This window comes from Mytilus galloprovincialis, chromosome 7 (genome assembly GCF_965363235.1).
Source record: "Mytilus galloprovincialis chromosome 7, xbMytGall1.hap1.1, whole genome shotgun sequence".
NCBI lineage: Eukaryota > Metazoa > Mollusca > Bivalvia > Mytilida > Mytilidae > Mytilus > Mytilus galloprovincialis.
Window position 1 is genome coordinate 11,616,715 of NC_134844.1, and position 12,993 is coordinate 11,629,707.

Here is a 12,993-nt window from a genome sequence, read left to right on the forward strand (position 1 = left end):
CAAAGGTAGGTATTGCATGTGATAACATTTATATCAGCCCAACAATTGTCACCTCTGTATGATACAATCAAAGGTAGGTATTGCATGTGATAACATTGATATCAGGCCAACGCTTGTCACCTCTGTATGATACAATCAAAGGTATTGCATGTGATAACATTGATATCAGGCCAACGCTTGTCACCTCTGTATGATACAATCAAAGGTAGGTATTGCATGTGATAACATTGATATCAGGCCAACGCTTGTCACCTCTGTATGATACAATCAAAGGTATTGCATGTGATAACATTGATATCAGGCCAACGCTTGTCACCTCTGTATGATACAATCAAAGGTATGATATTGCATGTGATAACATCGATATCAGCCCAACAATCTTTTTTCTTATTTCAATGTTTTTTTTTAATTTTTAAAATGAAAATTTCATGAAAATATCACATTAATATTGCAAGTAAAATTAGTAGAAATAAAAATATGAATGATATCACACAGTTCAAGCACTTCAAATGCTTTCTACAGAATGTCTAAAACATTATTTTCACATAAATGGAAAGTCTCAAACAATATTTTTACATTAATGGAATGTCTCAAACAACATTTTAAATGATATGATTCTACAACTTTTTTCAGAGAAGTACTTGCTGATTGCAATTTTAAGGAATATGTTGCAACAAAAAATGAAAAAATATCACTCACTAAAACAAAATACAAATTTTCAGTACATGAGTGAAGACCAAGGCTTCCAAAAAATATTTGAGCCAGCCGGACATTTCATATCTGATCCCGATTTTAATCCCTTAAGACTTGGTCACAAAAGGCAATTATGGTAATCAGATGGCCATTCCAATGATTGACATAACATTAAAAAAAAAACGATTTTAAACTTTACTTTGATATGATATGAATTTGATGTACGGATGTAACTGTTAAATTGGCAGTGCATCATTCAAAGTGTGCACATCAGCGTGCTCATATCTGCCTTAGACTTTTTATTTGTGCAAAATGACATTGTCAAAAACTTTACTTTCGTTTCACATTGTTCTAACCGGAGAAGTCAACCGGATGTTGACTTGACAATGGTAAAACATGGACAATAAATGGATACGTAAAATCCGTGTACGTTTATACAAAGCACGACTGAATGAAGAAGCTCTTTCCACGTTATTTCTTCAACAAAATACTTGAAATGAACGTTAGATACATGTATCAATGATAATTTTAGCATTTTTGAAGAAATGTAGGATGCATAATTAAATTTCCCACCTGTGCACATGCGCACACGTATACTAGTTCATACAACGTAGTTCTGACGATTTTTCATTTAAAACCTTTTTAAATTTTTCATCAAATCATGTTGATAAACTAATTTCTAATAATTTTAATCTTTTGGACTAAATCAATTAGAAACAACCCACTGAAAAGTAAGAAAAAAATTGTGAATAAACCAATCAATTTATACGATGTCCGGTACTGAACATAGATCACCTGTCACCTGAACAGGTAGATTTCAGCTGTCCAACTACTAATTAGCCTTGATTAAAATTAGAAAGTATTGTAGGTGTTGTTTTGATAGTAATTAATCATCATGTCACATTTATGACCGGAAATGTGATGATGTTAAAGGCAAAAGGTTGGGTCAAAAAGATCGTGAATTATTTAAAAATGACCGAAAAAAGCCTTGAAAACTAAAAAGTATATGACCGTTTCATGCTTTGACCAGCCGGACTTTTACCGGACATTATACAAATGACCGGAATATATGACCGTTTTGGAAGCCCTGGTGAAGACACAATTTATCTACATCAATATTTTCTTATACCAGGAATGGATTCTATAAAAGCATTAAATATCAATAGATAAAATTTCACTTTAAAAGTTTTTCTTTTTTTCTAACCACTAAATTTTTCAAATATATAAGCCATATCATGAAACAGTTATGATATTTTTACCAAAATCTGAAATATATGAAATATATTTAACCAGCATTTGAAAAATATTAATGTTATTTTATTTACATTAAAATACTAATATTTGATAGAATACCTTAAAATAATAAATTAAGTTTCATAAGTACTTACATTTTATTTTTTAAACAAATATCAGATGTCTGTGTATTGGATTGTCAGTTTCAATTTAAAAATATTCCATACTAACATGGATAAAAACTGCTGTAATTATTCAAAACAAAGATGACAGGGTAGGAAAAAGTAATTAAAGTTTCTAGAATTCCTTACAAAGTTTGATTGCACATCTAAAAGTTGAATTGGAAAATTGATATAGTAATTTTCTTATCTTTTCAATGCTTAATAAACAAAAATTTGTTTTTGATCATCAGTTCAGAGATGAGGTACTTGTACAATATGGGATAATTAGAAAATGGTTAAATTCAAGTGCTTTTCCATGAATATTTCAATCTAGTCTTTTAAAGAGGATTCAAATCCATAAAAAATGTTTTTTTAAGAATCATATTGTACAGTAGTTTCATGTAATTTCTCTCTAAACAAATATTGTTTAACACCAATAATAATAATTTGCAATAGCTGTTTAACCATTAATTACATAGGATTATTCACTATATTTAGTATTATGCTGGTAACAATAGAGTTAATAAATTGTTTGGTTGATTGCATCAGTACCCAGTTTGTATCTACTAAAGTTGTAATCAAAATTCATTCTTTTTCTTCTTTGATTTCTTGCTGATAGGTTGTAATGTTTCCAGACGTGTTGGTTTACGGACCAACAGATCGTTCTCTTGACTCATGAGTTGACCGTGGACAGCAGCAGCACGTAAACCACTGCTCATCTGATCGTGTTTACCAACACCGTTGGACACTGGCATTAGAGCCGGCTTCTGAATACTTTGTTTTACTTCAGACATATCTACAATTAAAAGCAATTATTGGTTCTTCATACATGGAATGAAGGTCTAAGATTGACTAATTTTTACTTGCTATATGTCCAGTCAGTAGATAGGAAGGTTTTACATCTAAATATAGGACTGAAAACAATTTTAAGATAAGTTGTTCAATACTTACAAGTTAAACTTATTTAAATTGAGAATTTGTTATTTGCTATGTAGTACAATAATTGAATTTAAACATCCTTTCTATTTTTTATCTTACTCACGGTTTATTTACTTCAAGTTTAACATGGTTAACATACGGTGAGCAAAGATGCATTATAAACAATTGGAACTCATACCACATTTTCTTATATCTAAGAGCTTAGACCTTATCCATCAGATAGAACATTTCTTACGATAAAACTATGCCAGCATTTAATAAATAAATAATCTGAGTCCAATGGTTTAAAACTTTACAATTTTGCCATCAGTAACAACTGGTCTCTGATGTTTTATTACTTACTTGTTCGACTGATTGGCTGGTTCAGATATTTTTTCACTCTCTTGTTCTCAAAATAGTCTGATGAAGAATCATGCTTGTTGTATAAACTCTGTAAAATATGAAACAGAAAGCTTATAACATTTCTCTTCTATGATAAGTATAAGGGTAACAGCGACCACAAAGATAGGTCTATGCTATAGGAGCTATTAGTTCAAAATTAAAGATCAGCAAAAATCAGTTGTTTTTCTGTTGATTAGGAAATAAAATTCTACCTTTTGAATAAAAAAAAGTGATATGTAGACCACATAATGCTATAGATTTGTATATTTATCTTTTCTATATTTTTTGCTGCCTCATTAATGTTTACCTCAAATCTTGTCTACCCCTGTATTCATAAAAATATAAACATAAATTAATAAGAATGTGTCCCTGGAACAAAGATGAGGCCCTTGTATGCATAAAAAGGTATAAAAAGACATTACTAAAGAACTATAAAAGTTATGGTACCTAAATTAGAACATGGTCTGAGTTTTGAGGTAATAAGCATTATGTTTAAGTTTCAAAACATTTGGTTGTGGCAAACAAGAAGGAGAATGGAAACAAAAAATTCAACAAGTTTCTATTTGTAAAGGGACATAACTCTAGAAAGGTAAAATTGACACTACCCAAATTCATTGTGTTTTGTGGTAATAATCATGGGTCCTACTAAAATGCGCCCGGGGAAGAAAAAATAGCGCCCGGGGAAAATATATAGATATTTTATTGGCATGAGACAACTTTGTGTCGATGAAATAAGTTATGTACATTGATTTTTTTTTTAAATTTTAGACAAGTAATTTGCAAATTCAGATAATAGACATTTATAATAAAGCACAAAAACAAGTATGAATGTTTGAATTTCTATAACAATAATATATGAATACTATTTCGAAAGACAGATAATAATAGATCACAGTTTATGCGGAATATTTATAAAATGTAAAACTTCAAAAGACATGTTTTTCAAAAACAATATTATTGTAAAATGAAAAATGTAATTTTTTATTAAACAACTTAAATTTCACAGATAAATATTTATCTAATCAAAATTGAAAGAGTTACACATAATAAATCAGCAAATAAAGCAGTACTATACATGTACAGTAGTTAAATGAAGGGGGTAAAAAGCAGGAGTTTGGTTTAATTCAAAACTAAGCATTAAATTCCTGATAAGCATAGACATTAAAACAGTCAAAGTTTTAGTTTTATAAAAAGATATAAACAACACTTTCGATGTAGCATCGTACATATCCCCATTAATCATTGTTAATATAAAGGACAAAACAAGCAAATTTTTTTTTTAAGGAAAAAAATTATTGTTATAAAATATTATTATTTTATTCTCCCGGGCGCTAATTTTCCTTCCCCAGGCGCTTTTTCTTTTCCCCGGGCGCTTTTTAGTAGGACCGATAATCATTATGTATAAATTATAAAACATTTAGTTGAGGCAACCAATTTTGAGACGTCTGGACGTATACATACAAGGATAAAACTAAAATGAAGGTAAAAAAGAAACATATACTAAACACTACTGACCTGTGCATATCTATCCTCTTCGTTGTCATAGATACTAGCATTGACCTCCCCATTAGTTACAGGTCGTGGTCGACCATGTGTATTGTTACTGACCCTTCCTCCTGGCATTACACCCTCTGTAGAACAAGAAAGTTTATTTATACAGTAAAACTCTCAATAAATCACGGTGTTATGAAACTTTAGTTCATTGCTCAAGTATTCAAGATGATTTAACACAATTTTTCTGAAACATAACATTTACAGTAAAAACTTTTAATTGACGAACTATATTTTAAAGAAATCTCTAAGACATTATTTTCAATAAACACAATTTCTGCTACCAAAAAAACATCTTAGTTATTTTATATTCAAAATAAAATAAAAGTAATAAATCTGAATTTGCCAACAGAACGGTAATGAAAACATATATACTTTACTAGAAATTAAATTACTTTCAGGAATTGCTTTTATTTCTCAAATTCAGTTTAATGGAAAATATCATTTAATTTTAACAGGTAGCGCAAGAGAAATTCTATAAGATATATTTCCATATACAGTTAAATTAGTTATATACAATTTTCTATCATAATAAGTTGCCTGAGTATACAAAAATGTTAGAAGACTGTTTATTACATCTTTACAATGGATCCATTGGAGGAGTACTTATTGATATTTTAGCATTGACAAAAATCTGGTTTATATTTAAGCAGAAATAATGTGATTGTCTCAAATCAGGAACATGTAATTTAGGTGTTGTCGTTGGGTCTGCCATAATCTTTATGTTTAAAGCTTTTAGCAAAAATCATGATATCAATTTTCTTTTTTGAATTGTTTTATGTTTTGTGACATTGGGGAAATTTATAGCTTACTATACAGCATGGGTTTTCTCATTGTTGAAGGGTATACTACAACCTATAGATAATTCAATTATCATCCTTTTCGTTGGGGTCTCAGGTGGAGAGTTGTCTCATTGACAATTGAACCACATCTCCTTATCTTTATATTCAAGAAATGCTACTGAAATAGTAGTTAATAAGTACTTCTTTATAAAAAGAGGGAGAGAGTTCCAACAGGTCATTGAAAACAATTAACTAACAGCACAATGGCAACAAAATAATTATTAAAAAAGTCCAAACAAAAATATATAGAAAACTACAGAGCAAAACAACCCCCACCAAAAAGCCAGCGTTGCATTCAGTTATCACATTAGTCCAAAAGTAATTTCTTGAGGATTATTTTCTGTTCTAGAAAAAAATGTTTAGTAAACAAATACTCTCCCTTCCAAAATGCAAAAGTAATAGGTCAGTGCAAGAGAAAATTGTAAACACGATTGTACACTTCTATATACCCAAGAACACCTATGATAAATATTGATTATACAAAGATGCTAGAAAGTTTTCAGAAACATAGAGCAAAATAGTAAAGTTAAAATGACCTTGCTCGGGCATTCCTGGCATTGCTGTAAATTGAAATAAACATGCTTAGTAAAAAAACTTAAAACAAGAAACTTGTCAACTGTATACCTTGTCTTTCTAATCCAGATCTGAACTCAGTATCTAACAAATAAAACATCTACGGTACTTACAATCTATAGTAGTTATCTTTGTAGACTGAAAACTGTTTTTTATCTTTAAAACACGTTTTAAAAGGCCAATTGTATGAAAAAATTAGTAAGATGATGCAAATTTTGGAAAGCAAAAGTAAAACGCTACTTTTTAAATTAAAGTTCCATAAGAAATGATTTTAAAATCTTGTTTATATAAAAATGATTGCATAAATAAATCCTTTGTTTTAACATGCATAACATGTGAAATGTTGAAAATATTGAAAACTTATATTGTTTAGTGTGTTTTTTGGGGGGAAATTAAAATAATGTTTATAAGTGTAAATTTTTATCAATATATTACAAACGATTTTCAGTTTTTAAAGATACTGGATAACACAAATTGGCAATTGGTCATTTTTCTAAAGTGAAATTTTTGAAAGTTAACACAGTCTACAAATATGTAACATAAAAAATATATAGTATGTACACATACAACATGAAGACTGTATCAATGTTAATGATGGGCTGAGGAAAAATGTAGGTACCAGGTTATAGTGATGTGAGAGAACACCAGAATTTATTATTATACCTTTACAATCTAAGACATATACTTGGGTCATAACATACTGATTTTTATGATTTTTTGTTTACAAAATTAGGACATATAAATCACACTTGTCAGGCCTTTAAATGATCAATTTAGATAAATACTTTTTAACATTAAACTTTGCACTAGCTTATGATAATAATACTGAGAAGTACTAAAATTAATTCCTCATTACATTTTTCAAATAGTAATTCATCCTTTGAACCTTAAAACCAGAATGCAGCAGAACATAGGTTTTTGATTAAGAAGGAATAAATCATAAAAATTAGGCCAAATTTGTATTAAATCTCTCACACCTAGTACATAAACTCTTCCTGATGACATAGGTGTTAGCCTTGAACTAGAGTAAAGGAGCTAGATCTTAAACCCATGTTATAATATAATTAATTACACTGTTAGTTATATCTAGCAACAACACCAGCATATACTACTTGATATCAAAACTTTTACTTTCATTCAATTATTTTATACTTTTGAACTAAACTTTGAATTTTACAAACCATTCACAATCATGTTTTTCTGTTTATATGAAAATAAAAGGCTCAAATGACCTTGTATCAATCACTTCACAGCCAATTTTTATGTGTTGAGAAATACTATCAACCATTCAGTATAGAAAATCTAGATTTCATGTAATCAAATATATAATATAACCTGAAACATTTAGTTTTTTTTTGTCTCCTGCTTTCACATAAAAGTTATACATTAATCTCATGTAAATGAAAGTAAAAGTTTTTATGACTACAAGCAGCACAATAGTTTTGTAGTTTACCTCTTCTATCCATTACACTATTGCTATTTCCTATTAATAAAATCAATTCAACTTTAAAACATAGAAAAAATTTAAAGAAAAAATACAGCATAACTTCCATTGCTCTTTACTCAAAGATTGTTAACAGATAATGGATGTTGTTCTCATTTTTTTTCTGTTATTCAATGTTATATGTGCATCATAGCTTTTGTGATTGTAAATACTATGCATTCAGGGCTCGACATTAACGCTTGTCCGATTGTCCGGGACAAGTGCACACAGGTGTCGGGCAAGTAGATTCACCATACTACTTGTCCGATGGGACAAGTGAAAAATCAAGGTCAGATAAAAATAGATCAGATTCAAGACTTATACATTCCCAAAAATATGAATGATTGTTTTATTGATCATACTTAATGAAATAATTATTCATTGATTGAACCAGATACATATAAAACTTGTATAATATGTCTCTGATTTGGAGTATTGAACATGCTGGCAGCCATTGACCAGGGGGATATAAGTAAGGGGAAAGAAACCAATGTTAATGTATCTTCTTAGTATAAGCTTCCTTGAATTAGGAGCACCTCCATATGGAGTTTTACCTAAACTTTAAAATATTAAATTAAAGTATGTTTCATTTGATTTTGCTTTTATGCATAACAATACATTAAAAGAGGTTTTATTTGATAAGATCTATGACATGTGATATAAAAATTTTAGATGAAAAAAAAAAAAAAATCTAAAAAGGCAGATTTTTTAGTGAAATGTGTATGTACTTCATGATCATATATCAATGTATATACAAATCAAAATAAATTGTAAAAGCTTGTTTTGACATCATCAATAAATTAAAAAGGTTTACTCATATATATATACATGTTCAAGGTGGCCAGGTGTATTTACATCCTTGGTTTAACCCATACCACTACTAAAGAATGAATAGGTCCATAGGGGAACGTAGTGGTTTGGGAAGAAATGATGATTTAATGATTGACAAATGATAGTGACATTGAGTCAGAGAACACAGTCTTGCAAATAAACTTTCATTCTGAAATAATGAAATGTATTTTGATGCGGTATTCATATAACATTACAAAATGCTCCTTTTATTAGGTACAATCATGACAATCAAAGCCCAAGTGTTATTATTGCATAAATCATCAATATGTTAGATTTTCAATTATGAATTCGGACAAGTGAGTTAAGAGTTCGGACAAGCTGATTTTCTTGCCACTTGTCCGAAGGGACAAGTTAGAAAAAATGTTAATGTAGAGGCCTGCTGCATGGAGTGAATGCTTGTGATAATAATTGTCATTCTACGTATATATGGATGGTATTTGAGTTATTTATCAATAATTAGCATGTGACTCAGGGTAATGATATGTAATATTGAAATTTTAAGGAATATGTATATTGATATTTGGAATTCTAATGATTACCTATGTGTTACAGAAATTTAAAAATAAGATAATAACCTGCAACAGGAAGTGCTGTATTATTAATTTGCATCCTGGGAAATATCCACCTTCCATTGTCTTCATCCCATTTACATTCCTTCTTAACTCTATCAATATTTGCATAGTTACAATCCCTCCTCAAACAAGGATGAATTTTGTCTATCAATCCTTCCAATAGTAAGAGTTGTCTTTCTTGTTTTCGGATTGTATCAAGATAATCTATTCTCTCAAATTGGAACTCTGACTGTATGTCTATAATATCTCTTTCTAATGATTCAATCTACAGAAAAGTAACATAACAATCGCAATACAGTAAGACTAAATTTAAATGAATGTAAATGTGTATTACAGTAATAGTAAATGAAATGATATAACATGTTAAATGTGTATTTCTTATTTTAGAAACAAAAATTTGCATACTTGGAAAAATAAATATTTGACAAGTGATATTGAAAAATTAAGAAATTAAGAACAAACCACTTTTGATCTATACTTCAGCATAATTTCTATTAGTTATATCACAGTGGTATACATGTTAAATTCCTATTTTTCTCATGGTTTGCAGTGTTCTCCCCAGGATTTTTGGATAGCGCTGTGGTAAGCGCGTAATTTTCGACAATTCTCAATATCTTTGTCGCAGCGCACAGTTTGTTTGTAATTAATTTGTTATGTGTTTTTCTTATATAATGCTATTGATGTTTTCCCTTGTAATGATGTCCTCATCATGCTCATGGAAGTTACCCCTTTGTTTGTTTTAAATTTTATTGTCTGGATATAGAAGAAGAGTCTTTTTTTCTCCATTGTAAATTCATATAATCCTCATATTATCTGTGTATAAAACCCAAGGAGAAGTCTTGTTCCATATTGGGGGTATACCAGACTGCCTATGTGTAGATTTCTTATTACTAACAGAACATGTAGGACCAACAATACGGTAATTGTCAGCTTCTGTGTTTGGTTTTGTAACCCACTGTAGCAGTGTACTGTTAACCTTACGATGTTTGACAGGAATTGACATTTTTTAGCATGATTTCTCATTTTTCTGATCTTAACATTTTATAATATTCAAATGGCTTCATCCAAGCTGGACATCGAGAAAGTGAATTTCTCAAGTCATATGAGCTTGGGGTTCATTTTTCTAATCATATCCTCTCAATTGTTTTCAAATGGTAAATTCATTACTGTAGAATTGCTCACTAAACAATTATTAGTTCAAAAAGGTGACAATTAATACTTCAAAGACGTGCTCATTCTCAGGGTTCGTATGGATAGTAATCCCGGCAAATTGTAACAAACCACGGGTACTTGTTTCTGTCAATATGGGGTTTACTATCCATACCCATACGAAAAATCCCTGTTTTCATACCGGTATGGATAGTTAACCCGATATTGACAGAAACAAGTGCCTGTGTAACAAACCCCTGTGGCTGTGTTTGATTGTTTTTAAAATCGTCATTTGTTCTCAAAGTTAGTAAAACAAGTTTGTGAGTGTCGTCGGGAAATGCAGTCAATTTATTTCATCTCATTTCATTCATATATGCTTCTATATATTCTTTTAATTAAAACAATAGATGTCAATGTTGAAATCTTTGTTTATTTTGATCTTACAAAGTCACCATTTGGTAAAATATATTAGACTGGTCCTGCGGAGTTACTTAATACAACAGAAATAATTCATTCAGAAATAGTAAACCAGTCGATCACGTGATCCAAAGTGAAAAATAAATTGAAAATTTGAAAAATTACGAAAAAAATATAGCGACGCGCTTGCGTTGGATAGCGCTGCCGTCAGAGCAATAAAACAGCGGGAAATTGTGATAGCGCTGAAAAGTACAGCGCTAAAAGGGCCTGGGGAGAACACTGGTTTGTACAGGTTCTAGTTTTTATGAGGAATTTTAGTTTCAAATATCCACATCATATATCTCAGGTTTTTTTTTTATAGATAATCTTAATGTTAGTTTACCACTGTTGTTTTCACATAAATTCTTTATAAATATGTTACATAAAATAGAGAGAATGAAAAATACATGTATTTTTGTTTGCACCTGTCCTAAGTCAGGAACTTGATGTTCTTTGGTTTCATTTGTCGATAAGTGTTTCTCGTCTTTTATTTAGATTAGAAGGTTGGTTTTCTGTTTGATTTGTTTTACACTAGTTATTTTGGGCCCTTTATAGCTTGCTGTTTGATGTGAGCCAAGGATTATTGGAACACCACTTTGAACTATAATGGTTAACTTTTACAAATTGTTACTTGGATGGAGAGTTGTCTCATTGGCACTCATACCATATATTCTTATATCTATGAGCTGACAACATCAATTTGTGAAATACATCTTTACTATACCTTGTCTTTTTCCTTCTCTAAAACTTTATTTTTAGCTTGTAACTCTGCCTGCGTATCATCATAAATCTCCAACATGATAAAGTCATCATCCATGTTAGCTATGGCCTCTGTTGACAAGAACAAATATATCAGTACCACAAACAACAACTCACTCAAGCATTAGATGTATATTATACAAAGATCATCAAATTGAAAGAGGATTGAATAAATATAATTGATATAAAAGTAACATGTATCTGAGAAAATGAAAGTTATAAATAAAACATAACCTAAGTCATTCAATTATGACAAGTAGGCCATAGTGGCTTAGTAAAGCCTTAGTTGTGGTTTCTGTTCAAATAATTACCCATAAGCCTTTCCTTCCTTTCATCTGCGACCAACTGTCTATTTTTTCTTCTTTCTTTCATTTCTGCATTATCACTCTGTTCACCTCCTACCATCTGTCTTTCTAACTCTTGTAATCTGCAGCAATACCATAAATATAATCATATTATTAACAGCTCATCAACTCAAATTTTAATAGAATTGCATTTTTACATTCAAAGCCAACCAACCTTCAAATACATACACTTCTTAAAACACATTATATCCATTCTAGAATGATGTATTATTATTAGATCTATATAAGTATGTAGCGATGATCTACTACATAATGTTTAAATTCCTAATTTAATCTCACTTTTATTTTTTGTATCACTTGAAGAGAGCAGTAAAATTGGAGAGTATGTTTCTTTTCACTAGTCTGAACCCTCTTTTGTGTCTGTTTCTGTTTTAACTTTATATCCATTTCAGTTGGAGAAAAACTATGGTCCCCCAATCTCTCATCAGTTTCTATATTTTTGAACTACAATACCCTTATCATGTCCATACCTTTTTAAAGCCTCTTCCTGTTGGTGTTTAATTTGGTCCTGCATGTTTGTTTGAGTTGGAGAAGAACTAGGTGCCACCAGACCTTTACCTTTTCCTTACCTTTTTAAAGCCTCTTCCTGCTGGTGTTTAATTTGGTCCTGCATGTTTGTTTGAGTTGGAGAAGAACTAGGTGCCACCAGACCTTCACCTTTTCCTTACCTTTTTAAAGCCTCTTCCTGTTGGTGTTTAATTTGGTCCTGCATGTTTGTTTGAGTTGGAGAAGAACTAGGTGCCACCAGACCTTCACCTTTTCCTTACCTTTTTAAAGCCTCTTTCTGCTGGTGTTTAATTTGGTCCTGCATGTTTGTTTGAGTTGGAGAAGAACTAGGTGCCACCAGACCTTCATCATTTTCTTACCTTTTTAAAGCCTCTTCCTGTTGGTGTTTAATTTGGTCCTGCATGTTTGTTTGAGTTGGAGAAGAACTAGGTGCCACCAGACCTTCATCATTATCTTACCTTTTTAAAGCCTCTTCCT

The 12,993-nt window shown here is 30.5% G+C and overlaps 1 protein-coding gene across 1 annotated transcript in view; it reads right to left on the minus strand.

The window, feature by feature from the left end:
- Positions 1-901: 901 nt before the first annotated feature.
- Positions 902-12,993, minus strand: part of LOC143082309 (osmotic avoidance abnormal protein 3-like) — a 35,285-nt gene continuing 23,193 nt past the window's right edge. The window contains exons 15-22 of the mRNA XM_076257941.1: positions 11,956-12,071; positions 11,610-11,716; positions 9,284-9,545; positions 7,827-7,856; positions 6,425-6,457; positions 4,923-5,038; positions 3,369-3,456; positions 902-2,883 (exon numbers count right to left, since the gene is read on the minus strand). Of these exons, the coding sequence (XP_076114056.1) occupies positions 2,666-2,883; positions 3,369-3,456; positions 4,923-5,038; positions 6,425-6,457; positions 7,827-7,856; positions 9,284-9,545; positions 11,610-11,716; positions 11,956-12,071 (970 nt within the window). The 3' untranslated portion in view covers positions 902-2,665. The remainder of the gene's footprint in view (positions 2,884-3,368; positions 3,457-4,922; positions 5,039-6,424; positions 6,458-7,826; positions 7,857-9,283; positions 9,546-11,609; positions 11,717-11,955; positions 12,072-12,993) is intronic.